Genomic DNA, 17,588 nt, shown 5'->3' with positions numbered 1-17,588 from the left:
ATATATATATATATAAACATCATATTATTAACATTTAACGTATTATTATTAACAATTAACATATATTATTAATATATAAGAAGTGTTGATAAATAAAAACTATTCAATAAAATTAATATTCTATATTCAGCATAATATATAAATCTTTATACATTGCACGATTTATTACAAAACTTTTGAACATCATTTAAAAAGCATAATTACTTTTACATGATTTTAAAAATAGTTTAAAGAAATTTAATCATATGATTTTATTTATAAACTACATGATAGTAGGAAAATCATATGATATGAATTATAACTTATGAATCATTGTCATTATTTAATGTTCAATGTTTGTTTCGAAATTTTCTGCTGATAATAAATGGATTTGGCATATAGAGACCTAAGCAGTGGAAGCAAAATAACGATGCATTAACTAGAATCTGAAATTTGATTAATTCTCTGTCACTTGAAACATAATAATATTGTAACATTGGAAAACAGACAAAGGACCTCGAATGTTTGAATTTCTGAAAAATCTATTGAATGCTTGAATTTTTATAACGTTTGTCAAACGTTTTCTATGAAATGGTGAATTAACCTTGTGATCAAGGAATGGGTTTAAACACATTATCATTTGAATTATTTCTATATTTGGCAACTTATTTCCGATTAATGCAAATGCATTTTCTAAACAATGACAACTTGTTTGAAAATTGAATTAAATTTCTAAGTGAACTAATAATGATATAAATTGAGAGACACAGACATAAATATTGTACAAAATAGCAAATAATTGTATGTAATGTACATTGTAAGAAAATTTTTAATTCAGCAAAACAATTTTTTTTTCACTTTTTAGTTATGTTAACCGCATTTAGAAAGATTTTGGATTAAATTACGATGTAACGAACCAATACTTAGGGTGCATGTTACCGTGAAATCCATTTTTACAGTAAAGTTTTATACTGTAACTTCTACTGTACTATTTATATATTAGAGGGATTCAGTGATTGTAAGGAAGTTGACTGGAAAATTTACGGTATATCAGATTTTTCGTCCCGTAATATGTTCCTGTAAAATTGAATTTTACTGTAAAATGTGCTTGAACTTTGAGTGACATTACTACTTTTTAACGTAATTTGATCCGGAAATTTTAGCAGTGCACAATAATAAATAAAAAAAATTGAATTCAAATTTTATTAGATATAATCGAATGAAACTAGAAATATTTCATTAAACAGTATGGAAATTCAATATTTTAATTACAATAAAAACCAATTTATGAATAATATTCAATCTCTCATAAAATAAACCATCTGAAGCAAGTAGTTCATAAAGCAAGCAACTGTTCAGTGATCTGAATGACGGTAGAGTTGCAATCGGGAAACAATGAAAACAAAAAATAGTTTCCTCAATATTCACTATCAATATTATTTGAATGTAGTCTAAATGATGGTTGAGTTGTAATCAAGAAACAATAAAAACAAAAAATAATATCCTCAATAGTCACTATCAATACGATTTGAATGTAGTCTAAATGATGGTTGAGTTGTTATCAGGAAACAATCAAAACAAAAAATAGTTTCCTCAATATTCACTATGAATACGATTTTAATGTAGTCTAAATGATGGTTCAGTTGTTATCAGGAAACAATAAAAACAAAAAATCGTTTCATCAATATTCACTATCAATACGATTTGAATGTAGTCTAAATGATGGTTAAGTTGTTTTTGAAGCACAAAGTCACTTATGTTAATGTCGAAAATTATCAAATTTTTGAATAGTAAAATTTTAAAAAAATATATACTTATAGCACAACAAATGAACAAATGTTTAGAGTTTTTTACTGAATAATTATTATTCAATATTTAACATTAAGCATTTCATCATAATGATGTTTTCACTTTATTTCATCATCCTTGTTTCCACTTCCTTGTTTCCACATCCTTGTTTGTGCAAAAAAAATAAAAGCTTATTTCTCCTTGTAAATAATGTTAACATGAAAATGGATGATCGTGTAGGTAAGTAATACTTCAGATTCAAACTTCTTCCCATCGCACCTCCCTTCTCTCAAAAAAAACTTTCATTGTATGAAATGCATGGATCATGGATGCCTCAGCAGTTTTCTCGTCATACATCATAGATTCCGAACGAAAAAAAGTGGATAAAGAAGTATAGGAAAAAATACATCAAATGGTGAGCTATAACATGAAAAAAGCAACAAAAAGAACAGAAAAAAACGAGATGAATTAACTTTTTGACCTTCAAGAGACATTGAGAGAAGATCAACTCAAAATGTTCAGAGAGAAGATAGACTATAATGTTGAAGCTTATAAAATAGTTAAAAAGGAAGAACTTTTTGATGACCAGAAAAAAATTGCTGATAAGTGAGACTATTTTGATGAAAAAAATTATGTGAAGTATAACTTTGGGGCATGGTAAATTTAGTTTCTAATTTAACGGTATAGGATGGTCGTAAAGCCTTAGAGATAAAAGTTGTAAATCATTTGAAAAAAAATGAAGGAAAAAAATAGGTGAAGATGGATTAGAAAAGCTAAGAAAACATTTAAGAAAAAAGACTTTTACACGAGTTTCGAAAATGTTTGTAAAGTGCGGCAGCAATGTTTCATTTATTAGAAAGGTAGTTTCGAATGCAATAATTTAAAATTAATGTGTCGCCATCTATTTATCTAAAAGCAAAATGATTTAATGTGTCATTCAAAATAGTAAATGTAAACTTTTTAATCAATCAAAGTTCTCTTATTAGTTTTCGTGGTTGGATATTTTTCCACTCTGTGTCTTAAAATACTTCACTTTTTCATAAGAATACGAAGTTGAAATGTCCTATTTTGCAGATAACATTTTTCTACCAGTAGAAATGATATGAAAAGGCCCGGACTGTCCAATAACGAAAATGAAGCATGGCAATTAATGCGTGTAGATTTATAGAAAAATTCTACAATTTTCGAATAACTAAGAATTCGAATAATTAGTACAGGCAAACAAAAAGATTGAAATATTAATAATAAATAGTGATGTTAAATTCAGAAATAATTAAATCAAGGGTACTTCTTTCATGCTCTCACTTTATAAATCGTCTTAGAAAAATTTAGGACGTTATTGTTATTTCAAGAGAAGGATAGGGAATAGATCTACTACCAAAAGGCAACGTGACTCAATCACAAATAAAAATGCAGAAATGAACATAATGTAATTTTGTTTACATAAACAAAAACCTTCCTCTTTTTCTAAACATCATATGGCAGTCGAAAAGTAAAGATATAAGGGAAAATTAACATTTCACGTGATTGCTCTAGATGCGTGTGTGAAACGCGCGTGAGTTTAGAAACTACATAAATTACATATGCGAACACATGTGTATGTGCGAATTAAATTGACGTACCGTGCGCAAAAAAAGAGAATAATTTTTGATCTAATCATGGGATCTTCACGATCTAGGACTCATTAATAGTTCGTGGGGGGGACCTCAAATATGCTAATTAATTAGTGCAGACGATATTTTAAGTTACGAAATCAGACACAAAAACCTACTTTTTTGAGTAAACATATCTTATTTTTTTTCCAAATGTTTTGGATTTCTAACCCCCAAAATAAAGAGGGTAGTTGTAATCTGAAAAAAAATGCTCCCCATAGTTTGATCAGGAGAGCGATTCTTTGGATCCCATAGTGTTAATTTTACTTTTTGCGCATTTTACCGTATCTCGAGAACTTTTCAAGCAAATTGAAATTTTTTTAACGCATTTATAAAATGCATTTATACAAAAATAATTCAATATAAGAAATACATTTTCGTAAATATTATCATTTTGATTTTATTAAATAGTAGTAGAAAAAAATTTCTGTTGTAAGGTAAAAAATTTTTTGCATAATCTTAAAGAATGTAATTTTATATGGCAAAATTTGAGTAAAATTGTTTGAATAGTTCATGAGAAATCGAATTACAAGGAAGTCGTATATTTAATATTTGAGGATTAGAAATACGAATCCATCGAAAAAAAGATATGCTTATTCAGAGACGTTTTTGTGTCTGATTTCATAACTTAAAATATCGTTTGCACTACTTAGTTAGCATATTTGAGTTCACCCCCTGGAGCCATTGAGATTGAGTCAAAGAGTGTGAAGATCATTAAATCAAAAGTTATTCAGAGTGGTACGTTTTTTTTCTCTGTGCACTGTGTTTTAATTTTCCGTTATCTTTAAAAAATGATTTGAAATATTTTCGTATGATCAAAGGTTATTCAGGGTGGTTCGCTCTTTTTGACGCACTGTGCAATCATAAATGCGAATCGCATGCCTTGAAAATGCTCCAAAATGCATGCAAAATGCTTTAACAAGCAGGGACAGAGGAAAAATCTTGAACACGATAATAAAAGAAGGGAGATAAGAAACATGCGTAAATTGTTAAGTCAAAAACTACTCAGGCTTCAAAAAATTAACTTAGAATAGATTTTCAAACATAGGATAAGAATGGAATGCTAGGAAGATTATTATCTAAGATTATAAACTATTTCCAAATATAGAATGATTCCCAGAAATCAAGCTCGAAAAATGAAGAGTAGCTTATTATTAATTTAGCAGACAGAAACTCAAATCTATTATAAGAATTCCAATTATTTGGAACTACGAAAGACTAATTACCTGATTTTGGACATATCTTTCATGTTAAAATTAAAGATTACGTTCAGTTTCTCCAATACACGCAGGACCACCCTGACATGAAATTAGGTAAATACAACAGAATTTCTTATAGCTAGTGCTTACAGAGGGGACATGTCTTTGAAATCAAATTTACTCAAAATATTAGATCTTAGGGGACTGACTTTCGGATAATGAGGTAAAGCAATTAAATTTGAAAAGTTCGAATAGGAGAATTTGTTGAATTAGGTGATTAATTTTCTACAGATGGAATCAATTATATTAGAAGAAAACAGCTATAGTTTCAGTTTTTTCTTTATTTAGTATAATTAAAAAACAAACTACTTTTCATTTATAATACCGGAAACCTGTGGAAAAAAACATTTTCTGCCTTTCCCCCTCCCCCTACGCTGCAAGCTTTGTTTAATAGATGTGAAAATTGGAATTAATAGCTTTGAATTTATGTAAATATGATATTTGTAATCTAAAGTAAATAACTCAAAGGTTCTTCCGTTTCTAAAAGAAAAAATATGTTCCTTTTAGTTTTTATTATTTTGCAGAGCATTTCCTTGTTTAATAAGCTGCAGAGGAAACAATTACCATTTCGATAAGAATTAATTAGATGACAAGTATATTTAAACAAATGTTTAAACTAAGATATCTCAAAACTTGAATCATGGAGCTTTCTGCGATTTAAAAAAAAATTTTTTTTTAGATATTTCGTAAAAATGACATTTTTATAATGGTATATGTTAAAAATGAGGTGACTATTGCACAAATAAAAGACTTGATGAACTTCAAAAGAAATTTATAAAAATTTTATCATGCATCTGTGGGGGGTGGAGTTAACGACCATGCCAACCTTCATCTATCAAAAGGTACCACTACGAAAATTAAACATAAATTCACTGGTATATAAGACATGCTAACTTGATTCAATCATGAGGTACCTTTTGATAGATGAAGGTTGGCATGTTCGATAACTCCGTCCCCACATATCTATGTTACTATAATTATTTTTTATCAGTTCAAATCTTCCCATTTGTATCTTTGTTTTCTGTACAATCTTTCTCTATTTACCTATGGACGAGTGTAAAGAACACGAATATATTAACTTACGCTGTCCTAACGGAATATACAAAATGCCTATACCTCACAAAAACATATCCTCCAAGAACTTCAGTCATTTAGCTCCTAAATTCTTTAGTATTTCCACTAATTTGCAAAGCTCTCCGATCAGGAGCTCATTCAAAATCAAAGAACTTTTATTTGCAATCAACCATAGGTTGGTATGCACAGTGTGTTTAAAAGAAAGGCAAACATTTTGGTGCATAGCAATAGTCTTTTTTGCAACCTTACCCCAACCATTGCTGAGGTTAGAAAAGGGTAAAGCCCTGGACACATAGCTCAACGAGCGACACAATTTTCCCCGCGACCTCTGTTCTACTTTCAATTTAGATTGGTTGTCGTCGATCATTTGAATAGACGGTCGCCATTTTGGTGAACAGTTGAGGTGGTGAAGAGTCCTTACTTTCGATCTGTTATTTATATTTTCGTTCCTTTTTGCTTTATTTGTTTCATTCCTTAAAATTAATAATGACAGAATTGCCACGCATTTGGGTGTTCTAATAATACCAGATTAGGCTTCAAATTATAAAGTTTACATGTTGTAACACACACAATAAAAAGCATATTTAAGACAGAAAGAAATCTTCGCTCCACGTAAACCTTTAAGCGCCTTTAAAAGTGCTTAATTTCGTTTTGCAGAGACCAAAGGAGCTTATTTTTTACCTTAGAAGAAATCGATGTATTAGTTTACGATGGAAATTTTATTCTTTGAATACCTTTATTGTCAGGGAGGTATACTATATTTTTTCTTGCAATAAACTAAATAATATTTTTTGCATGGAATTATCTCTCTTGATTAATTTATTGAGAACAGATTTTGCTTCTTGATTAATTTATTGAGAACAGATTTTGACCCTATCCCACCATTTTTGATGCCGAAAATTCAAATCCAACAATAAAAAAAAGAATGAAAATACCTGATGGGGTCTGATTTCGTTACTTTAATATATTGCATTAAAAATTAAGCCCACAAAATTTAATATGGAATCATAATATGCGAAAAACTGATCATTAGATCAAAAGTAATTCAGCGTATTGTCTTTTTTTTTCTTTTGTGGACTGAACCTTTATAACTGAATCGTTCAGAAAAACTATTAAAGTTGATTTTACGATATTACTCTAAATAATTTCATAAGACATTTTGGCCTAGTATCCTATTTTCTCTTTTTCTCTAAGTCTTTTTGTTTCTTTCCTTCCACGTGTAGGTTTTCTAGTAGTTCGTTGGTCAACCAAACAATGTACTATAACGGAATATCCTTTACTTCTCTTACTTTTGCGATCAATATTTGCCACAGGCACTCTAGTTTTCCTTTCAAAAGCAAGGAAAGGCGATTGTACATTTACTTGTAACTTTTACGCCTTTGAATAAACATCCATGATGAAAGCATCAAATATTTCTTAAAGCGGTTTTTGGCTTATTACATGTTAAAATACTTCCTTAAATTTTAATATGTATCATGATAGTATTGTAATTGCACTATTCTCAAAAAGAACACGTCGAATTATCTACCAATCTTTAACTCCTGTATTTGGTAATATGGGTATGTCAAGGTAGATTTCAACTGAAGCCACCTTCTCGTGGAAAATTGTTTTTGTAATAAATTATTATTGCATAAAACTCGAAGAAGGCACGTGTATTCCAAAAATTGTAAAATTGGCTGTGATATATATATATATATACTAGCTGACCCGGCAAACGTTGTTTTGCCATATGAATTATTTCTAGAGTATGAATATACATTTTATTTATAGTAAGTGTGTGCGTATGTGGTATATGAGTGGAAGAGGCATGGAGCGCTGTGAACGGTGACAAAATGTGAAAATAACAGCACACCAAATAATAGTTTTTTTAATTTATTGTAACTTTTTTTTATAAATTATATATACAACGAATTCTGAAAGTATTAGTCAACAATATTAATCTCTTAGTGCAATGGAGTGTACAATATTTTTTGTCTTTCCATCTTAAGCTAACACAAATAAATTGGATGGTTTGCCCACTCGAGAGCATGCCACGTATGAATGCTTATTATCCACGTATGAATGCTTAGATTTGAGCACACCGTGTGAAAAACATGGTGTGCTCAAATCTAAGACAAAAACAGACATTGTTTGGCCTTGTCATTGCAAATGCCAATCTAATGGAAGTGTTTGTCTGAAATCACCTGAAAGGAGTAACAGAGTGCCGCCAAATAATTTGTCATTGTTTTTTATATATTTCAATGTTCTGTTCAACGCTTAAAGCGAATGTTTGTGTGCCATAGTGCATTCATCCCAGGTGATAATTTTACAGTGTTTCAACACTGTGGCGTTGAAATATACGCGTTGAAATATACGTTGAAATACACGTTCATGAAATATACGCTCTGATATACGTTTTCAAGATGGACGGTTAAATGACTAACGGTTGGATCATGAATTGGGAATCCAAAGTTACGCCAAACAGCTTCATTGGAGCTGATGTACCGGCCAATTTGGTACAGCGTTATTTCGTCGTTGTTATTCACTGGAAGAGCAGTATTTTCGACTCGAAATACTGCCATATCACTGCCTTCATTCACATACTTGCAAATATGTTTGATGATCTTCTTTCAAGGGCGAGCATAAGTATTAAAGTTTAATATGACTTGTTGCAACGTGCATGAATATTACTTATGATTTATCATGTCTCTATGTCTCTTTTGGATCCGAATACGATTAAATAAAGATATATTTAAAATATACGTTAAATTTGTCCAAAAAATGAAAAAAAAAATAGTTATAAGCCTATTCTCAGACCTACTGAATATACGTATAAAATTTCGCCAAAATCGGTTGAGCCGTTTAGGAGGAGTTTAACCACTAAAACTGTGACAAGAGATTTTTATATATATAGATATATAGGGCATAAATGGCGTTCGAGAAAATTAATAACATTTATATTTTAAGATTTTTTTACCATTTTTCGCCGTTTCTTTCAAATTTTAAAGTTTATGCCTTAGAATTTTTTTTTTAAATATCTGTTTTATAATCCACCTTAATCTACAACATGCTTGTCAATATGAAACAAATATTATTTTTTTTCTAATAACTTTTAGCTTGACTAACTTGAGAAACGTGTTGCCAAAGTCCAAAGGTTTAGACATTCTAACTATTTCGAATAATAAAAGCAATTCATTGTGAAAGGGGAAAAATTGTGTATTTTACTGCGAATGTCATCTTGATCAGTTTACTCACAGTTCTATTTTAACCTCAGTAAAGGATGCAATGTATGTGTAGTAAAAATTGCTAATTTTTTAATTCTAATTTGATAAAAAAATTTATTTTAAATAAATGTCCAGAGAACAGCTAAATTATACAGATATTAATTTATATTAATAAACCAAACATTTCTCAATCATGGAAAGTTTTTCTTATAATTAAATCAGAAACATGAAATAAAAATAGAAGAGATAAACACGTTTAAACTACGTAGGGAAAACTCTCGATTTAAACTAAATTTTCAGTAAACTAAACAATTTTTGTTTATTATTCATTTCTGATCATTCTTGTACAGGTTTTCAACTTAAATTGATCATCTTATCATAAACTTAAATCGTGTACTATCTATTAGATGTGCATAAAAAAAGTGGTATTGTGTATCAAAATATTTTTGACATTAAAGCTTTAAACAAAAGAGTTGATACTTTAAATGCATCATTTTGAACGTTATTTATAATCAGAATCGTTGATAAGTCTTTATTCAAGAATTTTTCTTGAAATGAAAACACTGATAAAGAACAGGCTACGTTGGGAATTCTTAGTAAACAGTGATATACATCACAATCTATAGTCATTGTCACGAAACAGATTATTTTCCTACTCAATAAGTGCTTTATCTTTAATAAGTTAAATATTTAATGTATGCAATAAAAGAAGAAGATTCTTTTGTTATACTAGCATATTTAAGTCAAATTCACTTTTCTTATGTAAATAAGATGAGAGTTCGTACTTCTATACATTTATTGGTTTGAAAATATTTATTAAATTTGAAAGGAATGGAAGTTAATAACATTTATTTAAAAATATCTACGCATATTATTTAGCTGGTTTTAACAAAATGTAATTTTCGTTGTTTAAGTACTGTTTTTTTTTTTAAACAAAATTCTGCTATTATAGGTCATTATAGGTTATTTAATTTTAGAATTAAATTATTATTATAGAAATTATAGGTTATTTAATTTTAGTATACACTAATTTGTTATCTGGTATGTTTTTGAACTAATAACTGGAAATAGAAATATTTTTTATTATCGATTAAGATGCAGTTACCAGAGAAATTTATTTGATAAAAGTATAAATTATGTTTAAATTCTATTCTCCATTTAATCTAATTAAGTGCATTAACAAAACGGATTCTTGGCCCAGAGGTAAAAGTGCTTGACTCTGGAGCTAATGGTCGCTGNATTATTTTCCTACTCAATAAGTGCTTTATCTTTAATAAGTTAAATATTTAATGTATGCAATAAAAGAAGAAGATTCTTTTGTTATACTAGCATATTTAAGTCAAATTCACTTTTCTTATGTAAATTAGATGAGAGCTCGTACTTCTATACATTTATTGATTTGAAAATATTTATTAAATTTAAAAGGAATGGAAGTTAATAACATTTATTTAAAAAGATCTACGCATATTATTTTGCTGGTTTTAACAAAATGCAATTTTGGTTGTTCAAGTACTTGTTTATTCTTAGAAAAATATTTTTCTGATATATCCTTTTATAGAAATTGTAGGTTATTTAATTTCAGTGTATATTAATTAGTAATCTGGTGTGTTTTTGAACTTCTATCAGTATTTTTATATCTTGTATACAGTGTCTTTAAAGATATTTCTCTGTAAAAGCATAAAAAGCTTATTTTTTTTTAAATTGAAAAACGTGGTCAAGGCTATGAAAACAGCTAGTTAAATTAATTTGCTGGCATAGCCGGAAATATTTCCTTCTCTGATAAGATTAAATACTTCGCATCCTAATTATATGTAAGCATTTTTTTGGAGTCTAACTTGAAAGTCACGGTTCATAAGTTTACGCTATGGAGCAGTATTTCTTTATATTCACGATATTGTTAGCAATTTGTACTTATTACGCTGAAACTGAACCGTCGCTATATCGTTCGATTCGGTCTACTAGTGATGACACTGAAAAATGGATTGAGGAATCTATGCTAGATCAAATTAAAGGTAAGAGATTCATCGATACAGTTGTTTTAAATGCTCGTAATACTCATTCGTTAAACTTAACCCTTTAACGCATTTGCCCGCGCCTGACACCGGCGAATGTTTACCGGCAAATTTGCACTTCCCCGTGACTCACAGGGGCAGCTTGTGTCACGGCACGGGCACTCACATTGGCAATCACACGAGCATTTTATTTCTAAAGCCCGTTTGAGATCCGTACTAGTAAAAATGGATAGGCTAGATTATAATTTAATTTATTTACCGTAGATGTGAACACCACTAAACAGCATTTTTCTTATGCAAACCACGTTGTGCATTTTGACGATAAGCCATAAGTTTGTCAGGAACTTATTGCTATAAAGCAGTTTTTTTGGTGTAGAAAAGGTAATAAATCCATTTTTATTGAATTAAATATCATAAAAGTAAACAGATAACCGTAAATTAATTTTTGCTAAGTGTTTTTGTAAATTGTTTTAAAAACATCATCCGATCATGAGTGACGATTTTAAATATGTCAATTTATCACAAGGTTTCAGCGATGAAAGTGATAATCTCTTGAGTTAAATTAAATAGAATTAAATATTTTGAAATTCAAAATAAACCTGTAATCAAATTTTTAAAACTTTGTTTGCGCAGTAATTTTTTTAAAAAATTTTTACTCTAACCCCCACTCCCTAGTCACCCCTCACAACTGAAATTGCAAAAAATAACTTACAGTATACCTATACATTCATTTTCTGTTAAAGAACTCTTTTATATTGGTTAGAAATTCCTCCAAAAGTTTCTGACGCGTTCTAAATTCTCTCATACTCGACAATTGTTGTACCTGATAGAAGTGTAGTGCAATTTTTAAATTCAATACTTTTTTTGCCAGCTTGGGGTCTCACAACGGAGTAGTATGATTTATTGACAGCAACAGTTAATAAACAAAAACAGTTTGATCAGTTAAAGTTTTGCATACTTCCCATGTAGAACCAAGAAAATTTTCTTAGGAGCAATCTACCTACTTACGTTGACCGGTCTGTGGGGTGGTCAGGGAGAAGACCTCAAGTCAGAAAGGTTTCGGCCTGGAATACAGGATAAGGAATTCATTCTCATATTTGTACTCTTAGTCCTTCTTACTGTGGAAGCAATGTTGGCCCACCGTCTATGATGCTCCTGAGAGAGTGACCATCCAAGCCTGTAATTCTTGAACCCGAATGACAAAGTTTAATATACGGGTGGACATTGAGAAAGAGAAAAAAAGAACTACCCAAAAATATTCCTAAGAATTATGATAAGCATACTGGAAGATGATTTTTCGTATCATAATTTCCAGGAATATTGGTGTAGACAGAAAAAACAGAAGGAAGGGGAAAATATTGAGTGTCAAACCCTTAATATTTAAAGATTCTATGAATCTTGAGGTTCAAAATCTCAAGTAGTAAAATTAAGATATATGTGATTTTTTTTGTAAAAATACACTTTAAACACGCTCATTTTCTTCTTCCTTACAATTAAATAAATTAGAAATATCTTTACATGCAGTCTTTTGATACATAAGTTGCTAACATTCCAAAAAAAATATGCATAGGATGATTTAAACATATTTTCTGTTATTATTACTATTATTATTGTGTCATATTAAACAATTTAAATAAATATGGTAGAACTTAAATAAAAACCAAACAAAACCAAGCAAAAACAGTACTTTTCCAGGGGACAGTACTTCACACTGGAGCCTTTCTGTAGTCAGCGGTTCAACCAAAAACTACCTGTGTCCCTAGGTCCCCATAATGGAAGAAAAAATAAGAATAGAACCACAATACTTCAAAAATTCTTTGATTAAAATAAAAAGGAAAATCCAGAGAAATACAATTGTATCTAAAAACACATGAGTCAAAAGTTCCCTGAGAAAAACAAGTCATATTAGGAGATCTACAAACAGAAAGATACAGTTAAAATGATCCCCCCCCACAAGAAAAGATTATAGTTACAAAAAATTAAAAGGAAAATTATTATTACTCAAAGTAATATCTTGTCATATTTTAACCCTTCAAAATGCCTTTCTTATCACCAAAATTTATTAATTTTTGACTTTTGATGTGCAGTTATTTCTCCCCTATGCATCCGTCTGCTGAAAACTTCGGGAAATAGAAGAAGTTTTTTAAAAGTAGTTTAAAGTAGTAGTAGTTTTTGAAAGTAGTTTATTAAAAGTTAAAAAAGAAGTTTTTTTTTTCTTAAATTTCACTAACAATAGATATTAGAGCAAAGCCTAAAGGAAAAGCTGACAATAGGAGGCTATTTTATGTTGGGCGTTTGTTCATATGATCCTTTCTCATTGAATATATTTGTATTTAATTACACAGAATTTACAAATTCAGTTTTTTATAGGCATAGCTTATGCCCAATTCCTTACAGTAAGTAAAATTTTGAAAAATCCCCTCCCGCCTATACGTCAGAAATAGTTTTACAAATCAAATGAGTTATAAACTAAGTGAATTTAATTTTATAAACCAATCTCAATTCATAAATAATTCACTTTATAAATCAATCTCAATATTTCAACATAAAAATGTTAAGGGTTAAAAAATAAAGAAAACTTTTCTTTCATTTTCCCCCTATTGTCACTATTTATGCAATTTAATTAAAATTTAAGTCAATACTTTGTTTTGTTCTTTGAAGCTGTAGCTAACAATTGTGATAAAGAACTCAAGATTGACGCTACAAAACCAGGCGAAATAAGAAGTCCAAATTATGACAAAGGTTCTTATAGCAAAGATCTTTCTTGTTCGTATAAAATACAAGCTCCATTTGGTTACGTAAGTAGACATTCAAGTTATCATAAAGCGATAACTTGTTATTATTTATTTTTATAAATACAAGCTCCATAGAGCTACATAAGTAGACATCTGAAAGAAAATCATAAAATGATAATTTGTTTTTATATATACAAGCTCCATCGGATTATGTAAGTAGACATTCAAAAGAAAATCATAAAGTGATAATTTAGTTTTATATATACAAGCTCCATAGGATAACGTAAGTAGACATTCAAGAGAAAAATCACTAAGCAAAATTTTTTTTTATGAATACAAGTTCCATATGGTTACGCAAGCAGACATTCAGAGGAAAATCATAAAGTGATAATTTGTTTTTATAAATACAAGCTCCGTTGAGTTACGTAAGTAGACATTCAAAGGAAAATCATTAAGCAATAATTTGTTTTTATTTGTTTTTATAAATACAAGCTCCATATAGTTAGGTAAGTAGACATCCAAAGGAAAATCATTAAACTATAATTTGTTTTTACTTATGCATGCATAAAAGAGTTCAATGCGAATGTATGATAATTTTTGAAAGTGTTCTTGAATGAATGTGATTATGCTTTCTTGTGCTGGCTGTTATACCAATTGTAATGTATTGTAGAAGACTGTTCATTAGCATATTTAATTTTTATAACATACAAAGTAAGCTTCTAACAAATATTATGCTATGCATTCTAAAAAAATTTTTAAAAAATTTCGAAATTTAACCATTAAAAATTTTAATGACTTAAAATGTTTACCTTCTATATCAATACTTTTAAATTTAACTCTTCTCTATTATATAAAAGTTAAAGCCTGTTTAGATGTTAGCTAATAACTCGAGAACGAGAGTTCCGATTTGCATCGTGCTTTTTTCAGCAGTTTTCAAGCAGTTTCAGCAAATTTTCAAGGGGTGGTTTGTAAGCAATCACCCCTTTCCAGCGTTATGTTGTTCGGGAACAGTACCAGAAATACGAAATTTCATTGATGAAAACTATTGCTATAAATTAAATCTTGCGTTGTCACGGAAACAGAATTTTTACTAAATATTTAAAAAATGGAAGCAGACGAACTCTCCAGAGAAAAATTAAATCCCTTTAAAGCTCGCTGAACAAGTTCAGCTTTCTGTTGCTCGCATTATTACTGGACTAAGAAACAGTTGCCCAAATGACATCGTCTTGTTTGAGGCCGACCTCCAGCCCCTAGGTCTCAGAAGAAATTATCTCCTAACTAAATACTTCAACAAGCTCTCTAGCCTTGGACACCAAAACAGAACAGCAGATTATCTACAAAAGTGGAGCAGTAACCAAAGACTAAAGAAGAATAGCCCATTTAGCTAGGCCGTAGTTAACAACGTTCTTGCTGGTAATGTTGAGAATTGCCTTAATAAACAAATTATTGACCCAACTGATGGACTTCCTGGTGTTTATTTCCATCAACACCTTTCATCACAAGTTAACTAGAAATTGGATCACCCGGTATTGCTTAAGCAACTTGCTTTGGAGGTTATAAATTCCATCCCCAAACACTCAATACTGGTGCACACAGACGGAAGCAAGACGGACACATCATCTGGCAACGGTGTCTACATTAAATCAAGTAATTACTCCCTTAACATCTCCAAAAGGAATCCTGATTACTGCTCAGTTTTTAGAAGTAAACTCATTGCTATTGATACTGCTCTGGATTCTCTTCTAACACTACAGGATCACAATAACATCTGGATACTCTCTGACAGTCTCAGTTCCATACAGTACTTATCGCATTGGAGGAAGGTGAGAGACAAAACAGGAGCTTCAATCCTGCACAAACTTAAAATCCTCGCACGATTGCGTGAAGTCCAACTCCAATGGATCTCTTCTCACGTTAGGGTACTGGGCAATGACATCGCCGACACGCTGGCTAAGAAGGGGGACAGAAGAAACTTTGATGAATCCAAGTTCACTCACCTTCATGGAACTGGCATCAAAAAAGAAAAAAGAAGTCAATGTTTCCTGGCTCGTACCCCCCAAACATCACTGGTACCAGAGCACCCGTCCAGGAGGTGCACTCAACATTCGGTGCAATCGGAAGAAACAGATGGCACTTACCAGGCTTATCAGCGGATACCTTAAGTCCCTTTCTTTCGAGGGCAGTGTTAAAACCTACCCAAACTGCCCCAGGTGCCACAACATGCAGGCTTCTCCCCAACCTATCCTGGACTGTCTTGGTCTGAACAAAGGGGACATTCTGAATAACCCAATTTTGGTGGTCGACTTCCTCCGGGTCATGAGTTTCATGGACATTGTTTAGCCCTGCTAACCTTGGGGATAAGGATGAAGAAGAAGAAGAAGAAGAAGAAAGCTCGCTGAAATCACAGTTCCAAGTGCTCAAGTAAATTGTGCTAGAAATTAATGAGCGGGCTAACATGAGCTGTCAAACATTAAAGAAATATCATATTTCACCGTCAGTTATATAATCCAACTTATTCAAAATAACAATTAAAATTAGTAGTACACTTTAGTTTAGAAAATTGAAGGGTGATAGAAAAATTTTGATTGCATATTCTGGTTAATTGACAAAAAGCTTACTCAAATCATCATATAAAATTCTTAAATTATTTTCTCAACAGTAATATTTCTGAAATGTTTGATTATTTGGATGATATAAATATACTTATTCTCATTCATCCAAATGGCATTTCAATTTCAAGGTTTTTAAAGCATATTAAATTCTTATTACAAAAGCATTTTAATATCAATTAATATTAATTATTGATAGTAATTCATTGTTCACAGCTTTTTTGATCACGAATTTTAAATTTTCAAACTTTATGTTACTTTCTTTAAAAGGGAAATATCATAAACTTTATAAAAAACAATTTCAGCACTTAATGGGTTATTAATATGATAAAGCCAAGTTCGCCAACAAGTAGAGCAACACCAGGTTCTGATCTGTACAGGTCACCGACTACCGATAATAGACATAGGTGCATTGAATATGGCAATATCCTGAATGTTATACAAAGTGATAATTATTGAATATGATACTTTTCTGAATGTTGCTATATTTTAGTTGGATAACAAAAATATTGACACCACTGTGGAATTTATCGATTAATAGGAAAATTATCGCGATATGTTTTTGACTTGATAATGCATTGCGATATTAAAATTTGTACTCATTAATCATGGTTGTTTAAGTTGGTATGGGGGAAAACTCAAAAACGCTAACCGACAATGCATGGTCAACTGATATATAGAAGTTAAAAGGTTGACTGCCAACAATGGATAGGCCTTCCAAACGTACATAAATTGCATATTTGAGCATTAGTTAAGTCTGTACTCCTGGGTTTCAATATTATAAAAATAAAGTTTATAATAGTGCTTTCAATAGTTTTATTTAGTTAAATAATTTTTTATTAGTATTTAATAGTAAATTAATAATAAATTTTCTTAATAAAAAGTTTTTAATAAAAATCTAATAGTTTTTTCGTCTAGAGTGACTTAAGTTTATTATAACTAGTTGGCAACTGATTGGTTTTAATTACCAATAAAATATCTATACCATAATAATAAAAGCGGCTGTGTGTGTGTGTGTGTGTGTGTGTCTGTAATCACAATATATCGCCCCAGAAGCCTCGCCCGGGCACGAAACTCGGCCCATAATTGTGTTTTGACATAATGAAGAAGTATTTTTTTTCTTTTTCAAAAATTTTGATTAGTTATTTAGTTATCAGTCATTTTGTAAGTCTATGCTTTTCGTCTGCTTTTTCGTCTTCAAAGAGCCATATTCAAAAAACTATTAAAAAATGCATATACTTTTCCCCACTCTTATAAATGTATGCTAATGCGAACCT

The 17,588-nt window shown here is 30.3% G+C and overlaps 1 protein-coding gene across 1 annotated transcript in view; it reads left to right on the top strand.

The window, feature by feature from the left end:
* The first annotated feature begins 10,778 nt into the window (after positions 1-10,778).
* LOC107456842 (chymotrypsin-like elastase family member 3B) overlaps positions 10,779-17,588 on the top strand; it is a 30,897-nt gene continuing 24,087 nt past the window's right edge. Inside the window, exons 1-2 of the mRNA XM_016074807.4 lie at positions 10,779-10,967; positions 13,629-13,765. Of these exons, the coding sequence (XP_015930293.2) occupies positions 10,820-10,967; positions 13,629-13,765 (285 nt within the window). The 5' untranslated portion in view covers positions 10,779-10,819. The remainder of the gene's footprint in view (positions 10,968-13,628; positions 13,766-17,588) is intronic.

The sequence above is a fragment of the Parasteatoda tepidariorum genome, chromosome 3, assembly GCF_043381705.1.
Source record: "Parasteatoda tepidariorum isolate YZ-2023 chromosome 3, CAS_Ptep_4.0, whole genome shotgun sequence".
NCBI classification, from domain to species: Eukaryota; Metazoa; Arthropoda; class Arachnida; order Araneae; family Theridiidae; genus Parasteatoda; species Parasteatoda tepidariorum.
This window is presented reverse-complemented; position numbering and strand designations above follow the sequence as displayed.